This window comes from Scyliorhinus torazame, chromosome 7, assembly GCF_047496885.1.
Source record: "Scyliorhinus torazame isolate Kashiwa2021f chromosome 7, sScyTor2.1, whole genome shotgun sequence".
Classification (NCBI taxonomy): Eukaryota; Metazoa; Chordata; class Chondrichthyes; order Carcharhiniformes; family Scyliorhinidae; genus Scyliorhinus; species Scyliorhinus torazame.
In genome coordinates this window covers 218,736,990-218,763,975 of record NC_092713.1, presented here as the reverse complement: position 1 = coordinate 218,763,975, position 26,986 = coordinate 218,736,990, and the positions used below count along the sequence as shown (strand labels likewise).

At 41.9% G+C, this 26,986-nt stretch overlaps 1 protein-coding gene across 5 annotated transcripts in view; it reads right to left on the bottom strand.

The window, feature by feature from the left end:
• Positions 1-26,986, bottom strand: part of ttc1 (tetratricopeptide repeat domain 1) — a 93,759-nt gene that overhangs the window by 20,855 nt on the left and 45,918 nt on the right. For 4 of the 5 annotated variants that reach the window (XM_072512067.1, XM_072512069.1, XM_072512066.1 and 1 more), the window contains exon 7: positions 2,351-2,405. In XM_072512067.1, coding sequence (XP_072368168.1) covers positions 2,351-2,405 — 55 coding nt within the window. Of the gene's footprint in view, positions 1-2,350; positions 2,406-20,768; positions 20,838-26,986 lie in introns of those variants that run through there. The other variant, XM_072512070.1, reaches the window with a different exon arrangement.

Here is a 26,986-nt window from a genome sequence, read left to right as displayed (position 1 = left end):
TTAGCTAACAAGCCTGACACTCCAGGGGAATGAAGGAGTTGAAAGATAGCAAGCCCAGAGGAAGTAAAGGAGTTGAAAGATGGCAAAGTAGAGCTGGATACCATTAGCATACATATTGAGCTTGTGTTCATGTCTACGGGTGATGGTACTGAGGAACAGCATACATACAAATTAGAAGGGGGTCAAAGGTAGACACTTGGACAATTCTACAAGCAATAGTGCAGGTTAAGTAAGAGAAACCACAGCAGGAGATACAAGACCAAGTAAAAGCAAGCAAGGACAGTCTCACTTAACTGGCTAGGGGAAAGAGATGCATTAGACAAGATGTAGACAAGCCCAAAAAAGAACAGGTTGTTCAGATCAATGGAGAAGAGGAGGGTATGCTGTCAACCTCAAACTAAGGAAGTTCTTTTACAAGGTCAAGATAAAAAAATAATTTCCGGTTCGAAGTATGTTTTTAGCACTAGATTACAACTATTGTAGGTGAGCTCTACAGGCATACCTTATGCATAGTCTACATGGTCAATAAACAAAATGAAAGACATATTCCATTTCACACCACTCAAACACGTACATACTGTGATGGCCCATGTGCTTTTAGGTGAAGAAAACCCTGGGCTCGATTCTCCGCTCCCGCGACTAAGAGTCCACGCGTTGAGAACGCCGTCGAGGTTCACGACGGCGCGAAACGGCCCCGATCTCGACCGATTCAGGGCCCGAAAATGGGCTAGAATCGGGGCCGCGAGAAACTCGGGGGGCGTGTCGCTAAAGCAGCGTCGTCAGCGCACGCCGGGCATTGGCGCCGCATAAAAGCGGTGCCACATCATCCACCGCCTAACTGGCGTCACCCGCGCATGGGCGGGTTGGCCGGCGCCAACCCATGCATGCGTGGTTCCCGTCCTCCCCGAGGCTGCTCCTCAAGAAGATGTCGGATGGATCTTGTGGGGCGCGGAGAAAAGGAGGTCCTCCTTCAGAGAGGACGGCCCGCCGATCGGTGGGCACCGATCGCGGGCCAGACCCCTTTTGAATTGTACCCCGGTGAAAGAACCCCCCTCGCCCCTCCACAGGCCACCCCCCCAGCGTTCCCGCACTGTTCCCTCCGGCAGCGACCAGGTGTGGATGGCGCCGGCGGGAAGCCGTCATTTTGGGCAGGCCGATCGGCCCATCCGGGCCTGAGAATAGTGGGGGTGGCGGAGAATCGCCAGTTTGGGTGTCTCGGGCGATTCACCGGACTGTGCCGCGCAGAACTAGATAGTGCCGATCTCGTCGCTTGGGGCGTCGGACTGGTGTCGTGTGAAAAAATGGCGCCCCAGGCGATTCTCCCAAACGGCGCGGCATCGGAGAATCGCACCCCCTATATTTTATGTTGGGGTGATGGTCCTTTTAAGAACTGGGTTTTTCTGAGAGAAGAGTTTGTGTAAAAAGCACCTTGTTTCCAGTGAATGATCTTGTGACCAAGTTACATCGGCGATAAATAATTTTAAAAACAGGTCAACAAAAGGTTAATTGTAAAGGTGAGTAGATTGTGTGAATGGTTCTGTTTTCAAACATGGTTTTTTGACTTTAGAGCAATATGGTTACAGAGTAAGGAACATGTCTTTCCAGGAGAATTGAGGTGAAATTCTGTGTATTGGTTCTAAGTGTTGAAAATAGTTTAAATGAAGAACTCATAACAGTGAGTTGAAAGTTTAGGTATAGCCAAGTTGAGGAAAGAGGGAATACTTGATAAAAGGGTTCAGAATGAAAAAGAGTTCAGAATTAAAGAACATTAGAACCAGGAGAGTTCTGACCGGAGGTCCTTATTTAAGATGTGAGCAACACCTGTGTTGAACCAAAGTATACACTGTGGGACAGTTGGAGATTTGCAGGGACACCCTTACTGGAAGTTAGCGCAAGGCCCAAGAAATCTCATCCCTTATACAAATATTTGAACTAGTACTCAGACTAAGTGGTTAACATTCCAATTTCAGCTAAGTATCGGATTTGAGATTTTAGGGTGCAAGTCAAAAGATGTAGAAGGAAATTTCAGTTAAGAAGTTTGGTTTAATGAATAAGTAACTGTGTTCAGTCAAATTTTAATATCTTTAATGGAATCACTATTTAAGATAAGAGTGCAGTTAGTAATATCCATGTTCTTTGATGTAGAAGAATTATTTTGTTTTAAACCTTGAACCATGTGGCTTCATTCTTTTCGTAAATACCTGGGTTTTCAGATTTTCAAACCAAAATATCATAAAATGTTACTGGTTTCTGCCAAGATCATAATACAAAGAAAAATAGTACCGTGCATAACACGGGCTCTTACTGAAGATGTACTTTAGGGGTATTATGCCATTGTAAAAGTATTTACCTAGCATTTCTTCCTTCATTTTCTCATTTCTTTCTTCAATCTGTTGTGGTAATCGCTATAAAGGAAAAGAGCAAGAGTTAGCGAACGTTTTTGCCTTCCCCAATTGTCATTCAAACAGCCACATATTTACTATCATCGTGTGGAGGAATACAACAGAACAAAGGATCAAACTTACCTAGTCTGCAGGTTATGGAGTCACAAGATAATATATTAAACTATTTTTATTTGTTCAAATTAAGATTTGGAGTCTGATAGAGGTCATAGCAAAACACATTACAGACTTTGCATCACAGTTCAGTTTTACAATCTCTGCTTAGCCTGTTCTCTGCAGTTGGTTCCATTTCAAAACTCTATTTTTAACTAAAAATCTGATTTCAAAAAGTCTATTTTTCATGCCCCAGTTCCAGACTAGTTGTAAAAGGCTGGTTTTCTTCCAATTCTTTCAATTACTTAAACAAAAGCTGTAAAACAGCTGAACAAAATGCTTCACTGCTGGTTCTAAACTCCATTTCTGTTTGAAGTGGTATCATTATTTATCTCGATCAGTGCATTTCATAATTAAAATTAAATTGATTTTGCTATTTGGAGACTTTTAAGTTTGGAATATTGGTATTCCAACTACTACAATTGCAATGTTACCTCAAAACAAGCTGTCAAGTATATGGTCAGTAATTTGAGACTCATCCCATGCCACCACAATAAAGTGTAGCAATCAGCACAAACAATAAAGCTATACATTGGTCCAAACCCATCATCATGGTTCAATTTTAAACAGCTAACAAGGTTTTTACAATGATGTAAAAAAGCAAAATACTGCAGATGCTGAAAATCTGAAATAAAACTGAAAAATGCTGCAAACATTATTCCAAGCAATATTCCCATTGCCAACTCGGGGAATTCACTTGCAATGGTATTTATTACAAGACCACAATTATCTTGATTACACCTCTTCCCTCCCATTTAACTCCCTGTAAGTATTCCTTTCCTATCTTCGCACCTGCACAGACTCCACTACTTTCTCTACTGGAGCTTCTGAAACATCCTCCTTTTCCCTCAGCTGAAAATTCCCTTCCACCATTGTAAATAGTACCAATGTTTACAGGAATAGAAGTTGTGAGTTGGTACTTCTGATGGGAGTTATCCTATCGGTCGACAGCCGATGTAGTAACCTGCACTACTGGTATCACCTGCCTTTTCTGCCATTAACCTTTTCCACCGAGCTTGATTTTCTATACTTTCACGGTGCTCCACTATTCTGCCATCAATATTTATACGTCCTCTCGGTCTCAAATACATTTTGTCACACCATCATCACTTGCATCATTCAATCATTTTTGCCCTCCATCTGTCAGTCTTTTTTGTTTTGCCTCCTTTTCACTGACTCAGATTCTTCTTCTAAGTTGCTCATCTGTGACATTTTTCGCAGTTCTGATAAAAGGTCATTAACTTGAAACGTTAACCCCAATTCCTCACTCCGTAGATGTGGCCCAAGTAGAGTGCTTGTAGCATTTTTGCTTGCATTCAATGCTGCTGCAGTAAGAGCTAAATTCATCATCACAATTCCCCATCTAGTTTTTCATCTCAACGTGGTCAAATTGTGTTAATTTTAGAATGAAAGTGAGATTGTGTTCCATGGAGAGGAGTGATGCTGCACCAACACAATTTGACCTGGTTGAGATGAAAACTGCTTTTAGTGAGACAGATGAGTTAGATTACATGAACACACTATGAAGGACCACAGGATAAAGCTAGACATGGGATATTAGTTGATGAAGGTGCTCCAAGGATGGGCTTTATAAGTTTGGTGGGGAGAAGTTGGTTGCTGAAAAATAGAGTGACAGGGTTAGGTTAAATAAGAGGATTATTGGGAGCTGTGGTGGAGAAGAGGATGGAGAGATAATGTCGGAGGCAGCATAAATGGTGTCAGCCTTACAAAACAAAATTGTGGCTCCTTGCACTTGGGTGCTAAGAGATAAGTTGGGGAGACAGGAGAAATTGGGGAAGTCCTTCCATAATAACTAAAAAGGGCTGTCCGTTGACTCTGCATTCAGGGGGATTTAGCTGAGGAGACTGAAACACATTGGAGCTTGATTTGGTCAAGTTCATTGTGTGTCATGTGCATTCAGGTTTGTGGCCAACAAATTTAAGGGAGCAGAGGAATGCATTGCACTAGGTTATCAGGAGTGGCAAGTTAAGAACCGATAATATATTGAAACCGAGAAGGCATTAGCGAAGTCTCTGATATAGATTGCTCTTAAATTAACTACCAGGATTTCAAATAACTTACATTTTTATAGCGCCTTATCTGTACTTAGTTGTTCCATAGTCAATGGATTGCTATTTACACAAAACCTTACGGAAGTTAAAATTTTGTTTAGAAGGTGAATTTTTAAATATCTGCAGTCATTTCAACTTAAATTTCCAATTTAAAAAAATCATTTTTAATTTTCATAAACAGGTTACATTACAACCAATTTACTTCATAGAATGAAATGTAAATTTGCTACTGTAAGCAGTGGTGTCAAATAATTGTCTGCACATTTATAAATTATACCATCAATTTTTAAACTAGTTGCAAATCAACTGATTTAGAAACTAGAAATATTTGTGTACTCCAAATAAAATACTGATAGCTTCAAACATAATTTCACAATACTCTTGTGATTTTTTTGAAGGATTCAAACAGAAGGGCCATTGAGAAATGACCTTGCTTGTTTTATTTCAAGGAATGCATTACGATAAGATTTGTAGTGAAAAAACAAGACCAGGATAAGGTCAATGTCAGGAAGTTTCAGCACACTTCTATAGTGCCTGTTGCGGGATGATTTCCCAACAGGCTGGAAGCAAAATATCTCTGATGGAGCAAAAACGATTTGGATACTGTAACAATAAGAGAGGGCTATGTGCTCTCCCAAAGTGAATGAGCTAATCAGAGCCAAATGGTCTTATTTGTATCCATCTTGTGAAGCAATAAGGTTGAATAACAGTGGCCTTGCCTCTTAAAAGTCTGCAGTAGGTCGGGGAAGACTTGAGGGTTTAAGGAGCTCCAAAAAAAAACCATACAAGGGAGTATGCTGAAATCAATACACCGTTTAAGTGCAATTCTTGTTGAATGCTATTTTGCAAACTACGGGTCGTGGTGGGGGAGGTTATGGAATGATCGGTCGCGGCATTCCTGATTGCAGGAGAAGTGCCCAACTGCTGCGACCGGCTTCTAAAAATTGAGAATACCCATCGTGACTGGCTTTTAAAATCGAGAAACGACCGGCCAAAATCACGGAGGAGATTCAATTTTCAAGCTGCAAGCAAGGCAGCAGGACTGTGAAGAACTGAAGATGAATTGTTTTGTTACAAGGTAGAGAGGGTAAGAGTCACGAACCGGCCAGGATCTCACTGGGCAGGAGAGTCCACGGCAGGACAAAGCAGTGCTAGTGTTAGCCGAAATCGGGAACAAAGCAGTATAAAGATGGTTTTCTGAGATATGGCTTTAGTTAATTGTCCCAATGCAAATCAGGATGCAAAGCCCTTGTGTGTTATGTGCAGGCAAGTACTGGAAAATTAGAGTTTAAAAGCTTTAAAACATCAAATCATTTGAAAACTAAGTATGTTGAGTTCGAGGACAACCTCTTGATTTTCAATCGGCTGGTAAGCCTTATTCAATCACATCTGGCTGCGCTGATGAACAAGCTTTTGTCGCTACTTCCCAGAGGAGAAGTTTTAGATTTCGAAAGAGAACTGCTGGGTAAAAGATCCTTTTAATTTTGAGACCCAGAATCAATTATTAACTTACAGCTGACTCCAAATGAAGAGACTGATCTTCTGCACCTCCCCTGTGACAGCACATTGAAAACACACCGCAAGTCCATGAGGCTGTCAGCATTCTGGAGTAGCGTTGCTGAGGAGTAGCCAGTGCAGAGCAAAACAAGCATTTTGTTGCTATTGCCCTTCACAATGACCCACATGTGCAAGGTTGGGTTTTCCATCCTCACAAAGATGAATAGGGCATAAATTAACCGGTTGAAGTCTGCACCGGATATGTGCATTGCCCTCTCCTCTTCCGAGCCTGATTGGAGTGAGATCATTAAGGCCAAGCAGGCTCACCGGTCACATTAAAGGTTAGTGAAAATGGTGTGCTGCGAAGGTCGGCCAACATGGGTTGCGCAGTTCGGCGAGCGTTGGTCAGTCGGTTGGTAAAAATGGATCCAGGAAAAAAAGTTTGATAAACACAGTCACACTGCCGTGTTGCCAAGCTCTACTTGAACATTTTCCCACTATTTACATGTTTGAAACATTTCTTTGTGTATCACTTGAAAAATTACAACTTCAGAATCTGATGTAACACTGAATTGCAATTGAAGAATATCATCCATATATTTTTCACCACCTCACCACCATTCACTGTAAATCATAAAATAGGCATGCTGTTCTCGTGGGAACAGTTGAAACATTTCTCTCGTAACATTACTTCTAGTTAGCTGCTCCCATATACATCTAAATGTATGAATGCTGCATCAAGCACTCTTCTTCACATCTATAGACAGACTGGATAACACATCATAACCCCAATTGACAATGAAACTAGGTTCTTTCCGAAATCTGACATTTACAATTAATATCCAAGAAAATCTATTTGCCCCCCAAAAGTTACAAAGAGTGATGCAAATCTGTAGTAATTTTTCCATGGTTCAAATTAGTGATGACTGGCCAAGAAAAAAACTATCCCATGAAATTGTTAACCAATACTAGTGAAACAATGGCATGAGACACTGACATTGGTGCATTTCCTAAACAAGATATAGAAAAAAAATACAAAAATTCTTTAAACGAGCTGCATTACGCAAACATTTCACAAATTCAGAGTAATCAATCCTTTCCTGTGAGTAAACCTTGCACTACTCGCCCTATGACTTGCCACATTTCTAGGAAAACAAGACCAAGACCAATTGATCACAACAGAGATCCTTTACACAAGCTATTGAAAGGAATCAAGCATCACTACTTGATTCTTCCTTATGCAACAAGCGGCACAGTGGCAAGCACTGATGCCTCTCAGCTCCAGGGTGCCGGGAGACTGTGTGGAGTTTGCACTTTCTCTCCATGTCTGCTCCGGTTTCCTTCCACAGTCCAAAGATGTGCAGGTTAGGTGGATTGGCCATGCTAAACTGCCCTTGCTGCCTTGGGCAGCACGGTAGCATTGTGGATAGCACAATTGCTTCACAGCTCCAGGGTCCCAGGTTCGATTCCGGCTTGGGTCACTGTCTGTGCGGAGTCTGCACATCCTCCCCGTGTGTGCGTGGGTTTCCGCCGGGTGCTCTGGTTTCCTCCCACAGTCCAAAGATGTGCAGGTTAGGTGGATTGGCCATGATAAATTGCCCTTAGTGTTGGGTGGGGTTACTGGGTTATGGGGATAGGGTGGAGGTGTTGACCTTGGGTGGGGTGCTCTTTCCCAGACTCAATGGGCCGAATGGCCTCCTTCTGTCTGCACTGTAAATTCTATGATCTATGATAAAAGGTTAAGTGGAGTTACTGGGTTACGGGGATAGGGTGGAGATGTGGGCTTAAGTCGGGTGCTCTTTCCAAGGGTCGGTGCAGACTCGATGGGCCGAATGGCTTCCTTCTGCATTGTAAATTCTATGATAAACATAAATGTATAAAAATATAAATACATATAAATATTAATTATTCATTTACATATTTTACAGTGGCACGGTAGTGCAGTGGTTAGCATTGCTGCCTAACGGCGCTGAGGCACCGGGTCACTATCCGTATGGAGTTTGCACATTCTCCCCTTGTTTGCATGGGTCTCATCCCCATAACCCAAAGATGTTCAGGGTAATAATAATAATAATCGCTTATTGTCACAAATAGGCTTCAATGAAGTTACTGTGAAATGCCCCTAGTCGTCACATTCCGGCGCCTGTTCGGGGAGGCCGGTACCTGCATTGCAAGCCAGCTGTTTAGCCCACTATGCTAAACCATGCTAAATTGCCCCTTAATTGGAGAGAGAATTGTACTCTAAATTTATAAAAATATACATACACAAAAACCGTATATACATCATACTGACAACAGAGAAGAGTTAGAAGTAGCCAGCATGTACTTCAAAAGGCACCACTCTGCTTGACAAACCTCATTATGATTATGAGGTATAAGTTGTAGAAGAGATGGAAATTCAGTGCAAGTGGACTTCAGGAAAATCTTTGAAAGGGGTCTTTATTAGGGAAGATTAAAGGGTCTGGAATTAGGACAAGCTAGAAAACGGAGTTGAAAATTGGCCAAGTGGAAGCAATTTAGGAATAAAGACAATTCCTCCCTAGAGTGATTGGAAGACCGTGTATGTGTGGAAGCTGTGTTCAGCATTCGCTTGGTAGTATAGAACTAGAGTACTGATGAAAAAGAGAGATGCTGTTAAGCTTTTTTTCTTGCACTCATCGGGACAGATTTGCAAGAACACCAAATCTCAAAGGGACCAACAATTTTAATGCACGAGAAGAGGTTGTTGATTGGTTGGCAAGTGGACTCTGATTGGTAGGGCCATTGTCATAGAGAATGCACCAGACAATAGTTAACTGCCAAGCTTTTGCTCAAATTCATACCAGGCAAATCAACTTATTGGTCAAGTCATTGGAACATTTGAGGACTCTGGGTCTCTACTCGTTGGGAGTTTAGAAGGATGAGAGGGGATCTTATTGAAACTTACAAGATACTGCGAGGCCTGGATAGAGTGGACGAGGAGAGGATATTTCCACTTGTAGGAAAAACTAGAACCAGAGGACACCATCTAAGACTAAAACAGAGATGAGGAGGAATTTGTTCAGCCAGAGGGTGGTGAATCTGTGGAACTCTTTACCGCAGAAGGCAGTGGAGGCCAATTCACTGAGTGTCTTTACGACAGAGATAGACAGGTTCTTGATTAATAAGGGGATCAGGGGTTATGGGGAGAAGGCAGGAGAATGGGGATGATAAAATATCAGCCATAATTGAATGGCGGAGCAGACTCGATGGGCCAAGTGGCCTAATTCTGCTCCTATGTCTCATGGTCTTATTGCCATGGGGAATGAATCAGGGAATGCCTGTTACTCAAGCTTTTGTTTTGTTGAAAAAGTTGCAATGCAAGGATATATTCTGAATATATCCTTGTTCTTTGCAAAGAACGTATATGAACAAAAAATGTTGCTTCAAGCACACACAAGTGAGTCACACTACAAGCCTGATGGGTAATTTTAAGTTGGTTGTTCGCACAATCAGGATTGTTTAGTAGGTATTATTCCATTGTGGAATCTAATGTAACCTTGTACATTATGTCCTGAGTTATGCAAGTACAGGCTGGTTGAGTTCCGTTACGCCACCCTGGGCAGGTGCGTGGTCAATTCCAGCCCCATGTACCCGGTGTCACAACGCGAATGAATTAACCAATAATTCTTATTAAAATTCCTGATGCCTTTGGCTACCCAATAATTACAGTCGCCGAGTTTGTAAGCTGAAACACAATTACTGTTCATCTATACCATGAACTATCATGAAATATGCAGTAAATACAACTGGATAACAAGCCAATACCTACTATCCTCTTTAACTGCCCACTCTCTACCCATACACAAGACAGACAAACAGGTGGGGGGGGGGGGGGGGGTTGTGTGGGTTTGTGGTCCGAGTCTGCCATGACTGTCGGCGTAGCCGCTGGAGGGCGCGCCATGCACATGCGCGGTCCCGGAACCGAAATGCGGGGTCCGTTTCCACAGCCGAAGCTGCGTGAAGCACTCCAGGTCCCTGCTAGCCCCTTGAAGGTAAGCGAATTGCCTAGTATTTGTTTCTGGAAACTCGTGAGTGCAATACCTGCGTTTTCACGCCGGGGTAGAGACAAAGCCCCATTTTGGGAGAATCCAGCCTGGAGTCTTTGCTTCAACTGGTGGTTCTGTAGCATATTTTCCTCATAGCATGCAGGCTGATTAACATCTCTGGTTTATGATCTTGCAGGGTCCCTACAGGTAAAATTCAGTACTCACAGGCAGCAGGCATTCTGGAGAGGTACTTTAGGTCTTATCAAACTGGGCCTTCAGCTTGAGGTTCACCTTCAAGCATATATCTTTCTGGAGAGACACTATTTCAGATCAACCCTCGCTTCCATAGAACATACAGTGCAGGATGCCATTCGGCCCGTCGAGTCTGCACCGATCCACTTAAGCACTCACTTCCACCCTATCCCTGTCACCCAATAACCCCATCTAACCTTTTTTTGGACACTAAGGGCAATTTAGCATGGCCAATCCACCTAACCTGCACGTCATTGGACTGCGGGAGGAAACCGGAACACCCAGAGAAAACCCACGCAGGCACAGAGAGAACGTTCAGACTCCGCACAGACAGTGACCCAGCAGTGAATCGAACCTGGGACCCTGGTGCTGTGAAGCCACTTGTGGTACCATGCTGCCCTACTGGTTTGACTCCAGGCATTTGCAGTCTCAGAGAATGTCACCCAGATATGCTGGAGAGAGTCAGCCCTCGCAGGAGCCTTCTGAAGAGTGTTTAGCTGAATCTTTCTGGAGAGAATTAGTTAGAACCCTCTGTCCAGGCTGCCAGAAACTAAAGTGAAACCAAACTGGAACCTTGTGACACTGAAAACATTCCAGTGGGACCAGATCCAATCACCACCTGTTACTGGGCAAAGCACAAACTTTTGGGACAATTAATTGGCCACCAGCCAAATCAATCAAATCAAGTCATCACGGATGCCGGCCAATCTGCAATCACCAGCCTAAAACAGTACAGCTTCTGGAATCTTCTGTTTGAATTAAAGGCACAGGCCACTGCTTTATTCTGCTTGAATCAAAGATACAGGCTGCCTTAAAGAAATAAATCATCCATGGAAAAAACATGTAACCGCATAAATAAAAGAAAGGAGAATTAAGGGAATAAACAAAAAGAAACCTTACAGTATGGTCAGAGTTTTTCCTGTTGTGAACAACCAAATGGATATGCTTTTTGATATGGTCCACCAGTCTTTGGGACCCAAGGCCTACATATCTTCCATCATACAGGCATTAGAATTCATATACCACATTACTCTTTTCTATGGTCAGCAGTATGTCCTTTTGGCTTGTCGGCAGTATCCTGTTAGAGGTGAAAACCATTTGTGTTGCTCCTACATTGTAGCAGCATTAAACAGCTAGCTTCACCATAGAACATGCAGTACAGAAAGAGGCCATTCAGCCCATCGAGTCTGCACCGGCCCACTTAAGCCCTCACTTCCACCCTATCCCCGTAACCCAATAACCCCTCCTACTTTTTGGACACCCAAGGGCAATTTGGCATGGCCAATCCACCTAACCTTCACGTCTTTGGACCATGGGAGGAAACCGGAGCGCCCGGAGAAAACCCACGCAGACACGGGAAAACATGCAGACTCCGCACAGACAGTGACCCAGCGGGGAATCGAATCTGGGACCCTGGCGCTGTGAAGCTAGTGCTAGCCACTTGTGCTACCGTGCTGCTCTTCACCAGTTGTTCAAATCTTTGAGACAGCTTACCCTTTCAGGAGGATCTGAGATAGATTGGGACCAAAGGTGGCAGCCTTAAGTACATTTGTGAGTTTGCACAATATACACCAGGCAATGATCTGAAAAAGCCATTATACCGTAGGGTAACTGTGACACACCCTATTTTGGTTCCAAATGATAACAGTGAACAAATGGCTCCAGTCTAATTCGGGGGCGACATGGCAGCACAGTGGCTAGCACTGCTGCCTCAGTGCCAGGTTCAAATCCAGCCTTGGGTAACAGTCTGTGTGGAGTTTGCACTTTCTCCCCGTGTCTGCGTGGGTTTCCTCCAGGTGCTCCGATTTCTTCCCACAGTCCAAAGATGTGCAGGTTAGGTGTATTGGCCATGATAAATTGCCCTTCGTGTACAAAATTAGCTGGGGTTACTGGCATGGGGTGGAGGCACGGGCTTATGCAGGGTGCTGTTTCCAAGGGCCGGTGCCGACTCAATGGGCCGAATAGCCTCCCTCTGCGCTGTAAATTCTATGAGGTTAGGTGGATTGGCCATGCTAAATTGCCCCATAGTGTCCAAAGATGTGTAGGTTAGGTTAAAGGGTTATTGGGCTAGGCCTGGAGAGCGGGCTTGGGTGGAGTGCTCTTTCAAAGGGCTGGTGCATGCTTGTAGGGCCAAATGGCCTACTTCTGCACTGTAGGGATTTTATGATTCATATACTAGGTTGTTGATAATGGCACTCGTCGAGCACTTGGAACTGTAGGAATCCTAATCCATATTCTGACCAGTGAAGATGAGCTTGCAATAGATAGTAGTAGCGAACTAGCAAGTCGAGGAAAGGGAACTTATTTGACTGCATCATTTCAAAGGTGAATTTGGTCGCAGGATGGAGTCCATTAAGGTGTGTAAGAAAACTCTTGCAAGCTGCTGCAGATTCAATTATAGCAAACCCTATCATCTACGTATCAGAAACATGCAAGGGTTAGGAAGTTAGGACCTTCCATTAAAGACGTGTTTATTTTTACGTTTTTCAATTAAGGGTCAATTTAACGTAGCCAATCCATCTATCCTGCACATCTTTGGGTGTGGGGGTGGGATCCATGCAGGCATGGGAGAATGTGCAAACTCCACATGCTCAGTGACTTGGGCTGAGATCGAACCCGGGTCCTCGGCGCCTTGAGACAGCAGTGCTAACCACTGCGCCACCGTGCTGCCCTTTAAGACGTGTTTCTCGTGGAAATGAACTTGATGTTGCAGAGGGCTGGGCTTGGAGGGTGATCCATGGCAACCCCAACTATTTTGGCATACATGGTGTTGTTAGAACTAAACTCAAGTTGCTGAGTCCATAAGTTCAACAAAAACGGATTCAAATAATGTCTAGATTGCCATGATATAGTGACATGATGCAAATATCTATGGCTTGGGCAGTAAATTAGTCAATAGGCTAACAATGTTGAAATGGCAAAAGGACATGCCATTGCTATTGATATGCAAGTCCTGTGTGGTTTCCCCAAAAGTCAAGGAATCCTACACCGTGTGTGGAAAATCTGCTCAGAACTGGCTGCAGCAACTACTCAACCATTTAGCCAATTCATGTTGTGCAGTACCAGTAACAGATAAGGCATAAAGGGACAACATTTTTGTGTCTTGTGCAGCCCATACATATGTAGATGCAGTGAACAATGAGAACAAATTTTACTATAAAAACCATCAGGCAGCTCAGCACTTTACACAAGTCCAATTTGCTTTCAAGTAGGACTATGTAGTCATACTTAACTGCAGTTACAATAACTGAATTTGGACTCATCATTAAGAACGGTGTACATTTTCGTTATCGTCACGCTTGTTAAGGATGACTACACCAGTCCCTTCTGTTGGGCTCAACGATACGTATATCTGTGTTGACTTAAGTTTTGCCAGCGCTACCAGATATTTGCGCTACTTGTGAAAAATCAGTCAAGTCATTGGGTATCTCAAAATATGCATGCGCTAGATTAGTTAGGCACGCTTTCAAGGACTCAGCATCTTTATTGGATACTGGTTTATGGCGGGATAGCTAGGAATAGAGGAGTTTGAACTCAGCAAATACCTCTTCCAGTTTGACATGGAACAAAGGCACCCAAAATTGAAGCCCTGCACGAGAAGAAACTCCTCACTTTCAAAGAGTACATAGTCAGGGATATGTGCCATGTGATGCCAGGTATGTAGGCTGTATGTCTGTGACTGGTGGGCCAAATAAAACAGCATGTCACACAGACAAAGTTCTGAAGATACTCAACCAGCTCATGCTTGCAAAACCCAGAACATAGTGTCCAATGTTAGATGGTTCATTCACCATGGCAATGCCTTGCCCAGAGTTGACCTTAAACAAAAGCTTGGTAGTTAACTGTTCCCCGCTGCATTCATGGTAATAGCTCTACCAATCAGAGTTCACTTGCTAATCAATCAGCGCCCTCTTCTCATCCAATCTAAATTGTTGCTTCCATTGAGATTTGATATTCATGTGAATTTCTCGATGGGTATGAGACAAAAAGCTTTGGCTGCATGTCACTTTTTTCACCGTACTCTGTTCACAACATATATCAATGATTTGGATACAAGTGAAGAGGGAGTGATTTTGAAATTTGCGCATAATACAAAGGTAGAAGGCATAGCTAGTTATTTAGAAAATCAAAGAAGTTTTAAATTTTAAAAAAATTTTTTTCCAATTAAGGGACAATTTAGCGTGACCAATCCACCTAGCCTACACATCTTTTGGGTTGTGGGGGTTGAGACCCACACAAACATAGGGAGAATGTGCAAACTCCACACGGACAGTGACCCGGGGCCGGGATCGAACCCGGGTCCTCAGCGCCATGAGGCAGCAGTACTAACCACTGCACCACCATGCCACATGCCACTCCTAAATCGAAGAAGTTGCAAAGAAGATATCAGTACTGATAGGATGACAGAATGGGCTAAAAGTTGACTAATAGTGTCCAACATCATTAAGTACGAGGTGACACATTTTGTTTAAACAAATAACAGTAGTAATTATATGTCATGCTAAGTGGAAGTAGAATCAGAGGGACCCTGATGTACAGGTTATCATGAAATTAAAAACAGCACCTCAGATTGATCAGGCTGTAAATAAAGTCAATAGAATTCTAAATTTGATCTTGAGGGATATAACATAAAAAACACAAGGTAATAGCAAGCCTAAAAAGAACCTTAATAAACGTATTTCTGAAGCTTCATTTGGTCCTCAAAAGAAATAACTGCCCTCTTTGATGTGAAAGACAAATTTTAATGAACTCACTTCTGGCCAAATAATTGATATACACAGTGAACCGAAACCACCAGGAACTGAACCCTGCGTACAGTATTGAAGTTTTAGAAAGGGTATAATAAAAATTCATTAGGTTGTAGAATTCACTTCCAGGGTGAGTGAATATTAGTAGAACGATTTACGATACGATTGATTGGGCTAAATGGTCTGCATCCATATTGTATTTCTATGCATTACCATTGTTGGTAACTACCTAAAAAGCAGGGAAATAAACAGCGAATCATGCCTTCTATTAAATAACAGACACCACTCACTCTCTAAATACTTCGAGAAGCATCTTTTTCTTAAAACACTGATGTCTCAAACTGATCTAATTAGTCTGCCAATCTGCATAACCTTAAACACATAAACTTAGCACAGCTGAAACGGTCATTGGGTGAACAATACAAACATAACTGTAATTCCTCACAACTGGACGAGAATAGCCACACACATTTTATTAGTTATTGGGAATGATTGCTAGCTACAAATGCCAATTGTAAAGAACAGAAACCTTTTTTTCAGCCAGAATCCTTACAACCAAAGTATCCAGCTGAGCAAATTGAACAGAATAACAAGGCAACAAGGTGCCACCCACTGCTCAAGAACAATACATCTCAAGTGACACCATTTGCATGACAACAATATCAATTGCCCCCATCTCGTAGAAAATCAAACGTCTGGTTTTGAACCCAAGAGACAGTGATTTTTTAAAAATCCCTTGTGCTGTTTCTAGCTGCAAATAAAATCCTAATCAAAAATGACATTTTCGTCACATGCTGTCTGTAGGACTGAAAAGCAGCTGGTATGTGCAATCATATTTTACATGACAAATTCCCAATATCTTCCAAGACAAAGAAACCTGAGCATTCCCAGGTGTCAAGTTTGAAAGAAAAGGTGCTGAGTGATTGGAGGAGCAACTTCCTTTTTAAACCTCTTTAAACGAAACCCAGCCCCTACAATCCTTTTCCTCTGTCGAGAGAGTTTTTGTGGTCTGTTTCATAAATGCACATCATTTGAGATCTCATCTATGACTTCCTCTGGTGATGTAACATACAAATGCCCTAGTTTCATGAGTTTCCATGGGAGCTTCTGATCAGTCGGGGTGTCCAAATTCTCGATGCACTAAATAGCAACGTTTCCTGGTTCAAGCATGTCTCATGGCAATTTTGAAGTATCTTTGAGAATTCAGTAAAGACATACTACATCACAGCTCTTCCCAAGTGACTTGAGTAGAACATCTCTAACTTATGCCAATCTGAACTGGCAAAATACACAGTGCACCAGGATATCTGGGCCTATTGCCTGGCAATATTTTCCTACAGTACAAAAGTAACTGTACTTCAAAATTTCTTCATTGACTGCCAAATATTTCAGATGTCCAGCAGTTGTGAAAGGTGCTATATAAATGTAAGTTTTTTCTTTTCAAAATATTTATCTAAGTCTACCGTATTGCAGTCCTGTGAGGGAACATTAATATTTAGAAAAATCAGAATACGAGCAATTAACTGATAGAATTACACCACAGGACTTCACATTATTAAAGACTAACTGTAACATGTATCAAAGAATTAAACAAAGCAAGCACTTGAGTATTGCTGAAAAAGAGACATGTTGTAGCTTTTGGTCTTGCACTCATCAGACAGGCATAAAAATGCCAAATTTCAAAGGGAACAACAATTTATGTATGTGAAGAAAGGGTCAGCTCTGATTAGTTGAGACTTTGCCGTGGTGAATGCATGAGGGAGCCCCCTATGTTTCTTTATTCAAAAAAGGTGTAATGTTTGGACATGTCCCTTTTGCCTGCAGAGGACAGGCCGCTGCCTATGAATACATCTAGCTTCTAGCAAGTGTAAGTGAGCTACATTGCAGGGCTGACTAATAATCTTAAACCGGTTATTGATGTAACACTTGGTACACTTGGGATTGTTTAGGAAATGCTGCCCATTTGTGAAATCACATCTAACGCTTGGCCAAAATCTTCTGATCACGTTCCGTGTTGGAATTTTTTTTTTTTTTTGAGGTCCCAGAGAGGGGAATTGCCCATCACAAATTCAAACTTCCTCAGTAATTTCCATGGATTCATTGCGTTGGGAGTTTTAAAAAGTTTTTTATTTTGAGTACCCTATTCATTTTTTCCAATTAAGGGGCAATTTAGTGGCCAATCCACCTACCCTGAACATCTTTGGGTTGTGGGGGCACACCCACGCAAACACGGGGAGAATGTGCAAACTCCACATGGACAGTGACCCAGAGCCGGGTTCGAACTTGGGACCTCGGCGCCGTGAGGCAGCAGTGCTAACCACTGTGCCACCGTACTGTTGGGAGTTGAGGAGTTCCGTTGTGCATCTTGAACTACCTGGAAACCAGAATATCTGAGCCATTAGTTTTGCAAGCATAGGTACATTGAGTAGAGTCGATACGCTGCCAAATAGGAACAGCTAAAGGGGCATAAAGGTTTGATAAGATTCACCAGTCGTGGGACATATGGCCTACATACCTGGCATCACACTGGCACTGAAATTCAGAAACCACAGTACTCAAGTCGGCAGAATGCCTTTTTGGTTTGATGTCAACATCCTGCAAGTGGAAAACACTTGTGCTGCCATGCATAATATTGGTGTGAAACAGCTAGCTTCACCTGCTGCTCAAATTTTTGAGGCAATTTATCCTTCCAGTGTAATTTGAAGTAGACTGGGCACTTTACAGATCTGAAAGTAGAGGCCTTAGGCTCATTTAAGAGAGTACGCGTGATACACAGTGAGCAATGATCTAATCAAGATGGCCATTGTCCTGCGGGATAGTTTTGGTAGGCCCTATATTGATGTCAAGCTTCTGCAGTGAGCAAATGGTTCAGGCCCTATTTATGAGATTGCTGATAGTGCCAATCTTGTAATGAGTGAAGTTGTCGGAATTGCAACACCTATTTTGACCATTGAAGGTACGGTTGTGGTCGGCAGTAGTAGAGAACCAATGAGTGAATTTTTCAACTAGCACATCGAGGAAATGGAGCTGGCTAGACTGCTCCATTTCAAAAATGAATGCGAGTGCGGGATGAAGTGCAGTAAGGTGTGTAAGGAAATCCTTAATGCAGCTGCAGATTCAAAGATAGAAACCCTGTCATCTATGTATAAGAAATATGCAAGGGGTAGAAAGTTAGGATCCTTCCACTGAAATGCATTTCTCATGGAAAACGATAAAAAACGTGAGAAAGAGCTGGCCCGCGAGGTGAATCCATGCCAACATCATCCATTTGGACACAAGTATTATTAAAACTGAATTCAAATGCACAAGTTACCAAGTTCACAAGTTCCATGAATCCAGATTCAGAATATGCAGTGCATCTAGATTGCCTATGGCTTCCTTTACACATTAGCAAATAGGCTCGCTAAGCCGAAGGAGCACATAAACACGACATTGCAGTCGGTATGAAAGTCACGCAGAGTCTTGGCCAAAGTAAAGGAAACTTTCACCGCTATGTGGAATACTCACTCAGCCATCTGGCCAATTTATGCTATGCAGAACTAGATACTATACAGCGTATTGAGGTATTTGCCTTGGGCATAGTGAACCATGAGCACGGATCAATGATTTACACATGGCAGCTCGTTACTCTTATGCAAGTCTATAACAAACATTTTTGTAACTTGCTTTCAAGCAGGGCTGTGCGCTCATGGTTAGTGGCAGGTACAGTATCCATTCATCTTTCTTTACAGACCACATATGTGTGAATGTCACAGCTCCTTGTTTGGGTTGTCGGCAGATACTCAACTGCTTTCCAAGCTAACTGTGCTGACTGTTTCTGTTACACTGTGCTGCGAGAACCACTGCAGGTTTCTTCTTCTGGCTGCAAGGTAGAGAAAATCCAGCTGTTTTTCCCTGGTAAAATCCAAACCGAGATTCAACCCATGGTGAGGAGTCACTAGAAGGGGATAGTGTAGTCAGTCATATCAAAGACTGCAGACAGGTCAAGAAGTGAGGAGACTGTCACAGTCGGATAGGATGCAATTGGTGACTTAGATAAGAGCAGTTTCAGTACTATGATGCAAGCAGCAATCCAATTGGAGTAGTTCAAACATGAAAATCAGGGAAAGGTGGGCATGGATTTGGAAGGTGATAACGCATTCAAGAACTTTGAAGATGAGGGGGAGGTGGTAGATGGGATCGTAGTTTTCAAGGATGGGGGAGGGATCAAGAGTTAAGTTTTGTGAATGGACTGATGGCAGATTGTAAACAGATTGAGACAGTACCCAAGAAGGAATCGTCAACAATATCAGCCAATATAGGAGTTAGATGGGAATTACGTGGTTAGCAATGTAGTGCAAATAGGATCAAGGAAATAGGAGGTGGATCTCTTGGACAGGTTGAGCTTGGAGAGAACATGAAGCGGTGGAGCCATCTGGGATGGCCACTTACAACCAGTGTTATGGGCCAGGGTTTAGAGAACCCCAAAGTGTATCATGGAGTTCACCTGACCCACAACTTTTAATAGATTGTAGTGTGGGGAGCACACGGCCCACTCTACAGGTGTGGTACAGCAGAAATGGAAAAGTATTTTTTTAAAGCAAAACAATGTTTATTCTATGAACTCAAGTTAACCTTTCTAAACAAATAGTGAACATCTTAGCAACCAGTAAATCAAATACACCCCCCCAAAGAATACAACACTAAGTAATCTGTATGCTGTCCTTTTAACACCCAGAAGACTTAACAAACCTTTAAACAGAAGCACATCAGGGTTTACATTCAATACTGAAAACATTTATAATTCTGAATTCACCAAATGATTAAGAGATAGTCCTTCATGGCAGAGAGAGCAACAGTACAGCTGCTTTGTCTGACTTCAGCTGCAACACTGAAAAACGAAACCAAAGACAGACACATCCAAGCTTTTCTCAAAGTGAAACTAAAAAGCAGAACCAGAGCTGAGCTCCACCCACAGTCTGACATCACTGCAGTAACATGAGCAGCCAAACATTTCTTAAAGCGACATTCTCATGACACCTCCCCCCAAGAAAAAAAAACCCATCAACTTCAAGATGGTTTCATTTTTCACCATCCTTTAAGAAATGCACACAATAAATATACCTTTATCGTTTCAAAAAACACACGCAAACAGGTATAATAATATAGTCCATTTTTTTCCTGTTTCTCTTCCTCCAAATGAAATCCTTCATGATTGACAGTCTCTTTGAACAAGGTCTCTGCACGATCCATCCATTTCTCTACGCCTCGGCATTTCTCTTTGAAGTCAGATACTTTAATTCAATCTGATCACAGAGTCCCTTGTAATTCTCCAACACAGGAGCATTGGTTATCACAGCTTTCAGGCTGTCAAATGCCTGTCGAAAGTCTGCTGTCCATTGACATTTTCAACGTTTCTTCAGCAAGTCCATCAGTGGAGCAATCACGCCACAAAACTTTTGCACAAATGTTCGATCAAATCCACTCATGCCAAGAAATCGCATTATTTCCCTTCGTCTTGAGGGTATCGGAAACTCCTCAAGGAAAGTGACTTGGGCCTTTCCAAATTCACTTTTGGTTAGGTTTAATCACCAAACCTGCCTCCTGAAGTCGATCGAATAACTCCATCAGATGTTTTAAATGTTCTGTCCATGTCTGGCTGAAATTACCAGATCATCGATGTGTACCGCACAATTGGATAATCCTGAAACAACTTTGTGGTAATCGTTGAAATGTGGCTGGGGCCTTTTTCATGCCAAATAGCATAACTTTGAATTGGTATATACCATCTGGAGTCACAAAAGCTGAAATCTCCTTCGCCCTTTCGGATAAAGGTACCTGCCAGTAACCTTTAAGTAAATCCAGTTTGGAAATAAAAACTGATTGTCCCACTTTCTCAATGCAATTCTCCAAACGTGGGAAAGGATAAGAGTCCGTTCTTGTAATTGCATTAACCTGTCTATAGTCCACATACAACCGTTGGGTACCGTCTGGTTTTGGTACCATCACTATGGGTGAACTCCATTGGCTGCAACCCACTTCAATTATGCCATTTTTAAGCATACTCTCAATCTCTTTGTTAACCTGTGCCAATTTTAAGTCTGTATGGATGTTGTTTGATCGGAACAGCATTTTCCACATCTACACATCAAGTATAGCCATTTTAGTACTTCCCAATTTATCTCCACAAATATGCCCATGTGATAGCAAGAACTCTTTCAGGTCAGTTCATTTTTCCTCTGGAAGGTAACTCAACAATTTATCCCAATTTTAAAGAACCTCCTCATTTTCCAATTAAATTTGAGGTATGTCAAATTCACAGTCATCTGGATTTGGTTCATCACTTTGGGTTTGAATCATAAAACCTCCTTTTTCCCTCCTTCCCTTTCAAAGTACCTTTTAAGCATATTCACATGACACACTCGGTGAGTCTTCCTTCTATCTGGTGTTTTTAACCACATAATTCACCTCACTTAATTTCCTTTCAATCTGATAAGATCCACAAATCCTAGCTTTTAAAGGTTCACCTACCACTGGCAACAACACTAAAACTTTATCCCCACTGGCAAAACTACGAACTTTGGATTTCTTGTCCGCTACCCGTTTCATCACATTTTGTGCAACGTTTAAATGTTGTCTAGCCAATTCACCTGCTCTATTTAATCGTTCCCTAAAATTTGACATGTAATCCAATAATATAATTTCCGATTTCTCACTCACCAATTTTTCCTTAATCAATTTAAGTGGTCCTCTTACCTCATGAACAAAAATTAGTTCAAAAGGACAAAATTTGGTTGACTCATTAGGTGCATCCCTAGTTGCAAATAGTACAAATGGAATTCCTTTATCCAAATCCTCTGAATAATTGTGACAATAAGGCCTCAACATTGTCTTTAATGTCTGATGCCATCTTTCAAACGCTCCCTGTGATTCTGGATGGTACGCAGTTGATTTAAATGGTTTTATTCCTAAACTATCCATAACTTCTTTGAATAACCTCGAGGTAAAATTTGATCCTTGATCCGATTGTATTTCTGTGGGTAGTCCATATCTCGTAAAGAATTTAAGTAATTCCTCCACAATCTTTTTACCTGTAATATTACGTACTGGAATGGCCTCTGGAAATCTAGTAGCACATCCATTATAGTCAAAAGATATTGATTCCCACTTTTCGTTTTAGGAAACGGTCCTACTCAATCAATTAGGACCCTTGTGAAAGGTTCCTCAAATGCTGGAATGGGTATTAAGGGTGCTGGTTTTATCACTGCTTGAGGTTTCCCTATCACTTGGCATGTGTGACATGATTGACAACATTTAACTACATCTTTATGTAGTCCAGGCCAATAAAAATGTTTTTGGATCTTAGCTTGAGTTTTCTTTATTCCCAAATGACCTCCCACTGGTACCTCATGTGCAACTCGCAACACCTCCTTTCTATACCCTACCAGCAATACTACTTGATGAACTTCTACCCACTTTTCATTCGCCTGCATATGTAAAGGTCTCCATTTTCTCATCAAGACATTACTTTTACGGTAATAACATTGGTATACATTCATATTTCTCTTCTGTACATGCTTTCTGATACATCAGTTTTATTTCCATATCTTTCTGCTTTAACTCCACCAATTTTCCTGAACTAAAAATATCCGCCTCATCCTCCACCTGTTCTTATTCTTTTCCAACCATCTGATCAAAAATCGTTTCTGATAATTGCACTTCCACTTCATCTTCACTCTTTGATTTCTCCTTTTGTCTTAACCTGTAACTTTGCGACCTTATTACTACACAATCCGGAAAAATCCCAGGATATTCGTCCTTCAACACTTCAGTTGTCTGATTTTCTACTGGCTTATCAACCACAGTAGGCATCACTCCCACCTGCGATCCAGCTGTATCATTACCCAAGATAAACTGTATTTCTGGACAAGATAGTTTCTCTATTACTCCTACTACCACTCACCACTCTTCACTGGACTTTCCAACCTTACCTTACATAATGGAACACTACTCCTCTCACCCTGAATTCCACATATTACCACCTTTTCTGGCAACATTCTTCCCAAACTACATAACTCCTCATCTCTTACCATTAAAGATTGACTAGCTCCCGTATCTCTTAAAATTGTGACTTCTTTACCTACTCCTCCTGATACACATGAGTAAACTTTACCCACACAAGTAAATTCTTTAAAGAGATCTGGCACCTTCTTATCAATCGTATCTTGATCAGGCTGTACAATCTTTCGCACCTTCTTCGCTGATCTGGCACCTTCTTATCAATCACCTCTTGATCAGGCTGTACAATCATTCGCACCTCCTTCGCTTCACTTGGGCTTTCCTTTACCACTTTAACAAACCCCACTGTCTTATCCTGTTTTACCACATCAGCCTTCCCAGTGCTTTACTTCAACCACCAACACTGTGACTTTACATGGCCTAGTTTATTACAGTGAAAACATTTGAAACTTTTCATTTCTTTTCCACCCTCCTGGATTTCTTTTTTAATCTGAGGTACACTCTCCTTATTATCTCCCATCAGATCACCTTTACTTTTACCACTTGAGTGTTTCTCATGTCCCCAGTTTCTATCCCTCACAGGCTGAAACTGATGTCGGAAACCAAGCTTTGATTTATGAACTAATTCATAATCATCTGCCATTTCTGCTGCTAACCTCGCAGTTTTCCCACATGAGTTCTCACTACATCAGGAATTGAATTTTTAAACTTCTCCAAAAGTATAATTTCTCTGAGAGCTTTATACGTTTGGTCTATTTTCAAAGCCCTTATCCACCTATCAAAATTACTCTGTTTGAGCCTTTCCAACTCCATGTATGTTTGACCAAATTCTTTCCTTAAATTTCTTAGCCTTTGTCTGTAGGCTTTAGGCACAAGTTCATATGAACCCCAAGGTGGATTTTTTCACCTCCCTCATATGTCCCAGATACCTCCTCCGGTAGTGATGCAAACATTTCACTAGCTCTACCTATCAGCTTTGTTTGAATCAGTAATACCCACATGTCCTGTGGCCTTTTTCATTTGTTTAGCTACCTTCTCAAATGAAATGAAAAAGGCTTCCACTTCCTTCTCGTCAAACCTTGGCAATGCTTGGACATGTGTAAATAGACCCCCACCAAGCCTTTGACGCTCTTTCTCACTATCCTCATCACTACCATCCAACTGTACATTTCCCTTTACGTCTGGCAATTTTAACTGACTGTTATGTTCCATAGCCATTTTCTGAAGTTGAAACTCTCTCTTTTTCCCTTTCCCCTCTATCTCTTTCTTTTTGTTCTGCTAGGGCTATTCTTTCTTTGTTTCTTTCTTCTCTCCTTTTCTTTTTCCCCGATCTGTATCTCCCTCTCTCTTTCTTTTCCTCTCATTGCATATTCAAGCTGCTTTAATTCTTTTTCATATTCAAGTTGCTTAATCTGCAACTGGATCTTTGCCATTTCTAATGAGTCAGATTGTATCTCAGGCAACTTTAAATGCTTAGCCACTGCCATAATTACCTCATCTTTCGCATTTTGTCAGGTAATGTTAACTGCAATATTTTTGCCAAATCTAACAGTCTGCTTTTAGTCTCTGTCCGTAAGGTACTGCGTGTGACTGACTCCACTCCCAAAAACTTCAGAGCATCTGAAAGAGCCATTGTCCACAACACACTCCCTACTTAACTGAAATACCACACCTGAAAAGCAACCACAATATGCTCACCCCTCACTGTCTTTAAGTTCACTAAGCCAATCCAATAGATAGACTTTTATCCCGGAGCCCCCAATTTGTTATGGGTCAGGGTTTAGAGAACCCCAAAGTGTATCATGGAGTTCACCTGACCCACAATGTTTAATAGATTGTGGTATGGGGAGTACATGGCCCACTCTACAGATGTGGTACAGCAGAAATGGAAAAGTATTTTTTTAAAGCAAAACAATGTTTATTCTATGAACTCAAAGTTAACCTTTCTAAAACAAAGTGAACATCTTAGCAACCAGTAAATCAAATACACCCCCAAAGAATACAACACTAAGTAATCTGTATGCTGTCCTTTTACACCCAGAAGACTTAACAAACCTTTAAACAGAAGCACATCAGGGTTTACATTCAATACTGAAAACATTTATAATTCTGAATTCACCAAATGATTAAGAGATAGTCCTTCATGGCAGAGAGACCAGCAGTACAGCTGCTTTGTATGACTTCAGCTGCAAGACACTGAAAAATGAAACCAAAAAGATAGACACACCCAAGCTTTTCTCAAAGTAAAACTAAAAATTAGAACCAGAGCTCAGCTCCACCCACACTCTGACATCACTGCAGTAACATGAGCAGCCAAACATTTCTTAAAGCGACATTCTTATGACACCAGGAACAGAGAAGCTCGCAAAGCATGGCAGATAAAATGGACAATGCGAGATTCAGGCAGGCTCAGAGCCTGAAATGTATATTTGCGAGTGAGGAATCCAGACGGTATCGAAACCCCGACCGATTGGCATTTGATGGACCGATTAGTATTTGGTGGCCCAGCTCCGTCAAAGGACTATACTTGAGCGACCGATACATTCCCAGACATTTCGGCGCCACTCCCTGTACTAGGGAAGCGTAAACAGCAGGGTCAGTGAGCGCTTGGGACACGCCCAGCCATCCAGGCACCCGCCCATTTATTGGTTTGAATCGAACATAGTCATCAGGGATCACCCAATTAGTGGGGTCCAAACTGAAGGACCGCCCAAAAGAGCGCATATACTCCCAACCATAAGAAGAGAGTCCACCATGTGTTCGTCCTCTTTTATGCCTGGCGCCCTGACAACGACCATCTCCAATCGCAGCACCACCAGAAGCAAGTCCAAGTTCAACACTCGCTACCAGACGGATGAGCCTAGCTGAGCAGCAGTTACTTCTACACACCCGCTAGATCCAGAATCGAACAACGGCCACTGTTCCTCTGACCTAAGCCGGGTGCCTGAAGTTAAGTACAGGTTGTCTTAGTCGCTAGATGTAGTTTAACGAGTAGTGTTTATGTTGCATGACTAATTGTATGTAAATAAAGTACCCTTGACCTTGAACTAACTAACTGGTGTTTGGCTTTTTGATCAATAGCCGGTTGAACCTTGTGGTGGTATCATTTGATAGCTGGCGACTCTGAGCATTAGAATATAGATATCAAAAGGAAGGAGGGCAACCTCACTGACTGCCATATTTACAGCAGACCCACAGAAAAAGCAACAGAAGAAAAGGAGAGAAACTAGAGAACAACGAGAGTTCAGAGCTAGGGCCAAGAATCAATTTACTGAACCTTTGTTGCACCCACACAAAAGTAAATACATGATATATGGGTAAAGAAATCAAAACCATACACCTATTCCAGGTGTGGTCTTAGCCAAGCCCTCTACAATTGCAGCAAAACTTCCTAACTCTTATTATACTCCAATCCCTTCAGAATAAAGACCAACTCATAATTTGCCTTTCAAATAGTTTTCTGCACCTGCATGTTAACTTTGTGATTCACGCACAGGGGCCAGAAAATCTATCTGCATTTCAACAATTATGAGTGTTTCACGTTGTAAAACAAGTATTCTACTTTACTGTTTTGAATAGCTTTAATTCTCTCATCTTAAGAAACAGTCACTACACTGCCTCATAATAGCTCAGCTCAACCTATACAACCCCTCCAAAGTTAATTTCTCAATCTCCATGGTCCTAGATCATCTGCCTACCTCTTTGTTTCAGTACCCACTATCAATTATTTTGAATTACCCTATTCAATTCCATCCTTTTATCAGCACTGTGCAAAAGTCATACTCCAGTCAATGACATACTCTGCAGCGTTGACATTTTATCCTCCTTAGACCATTTGTGCAGCATTACAGACCATC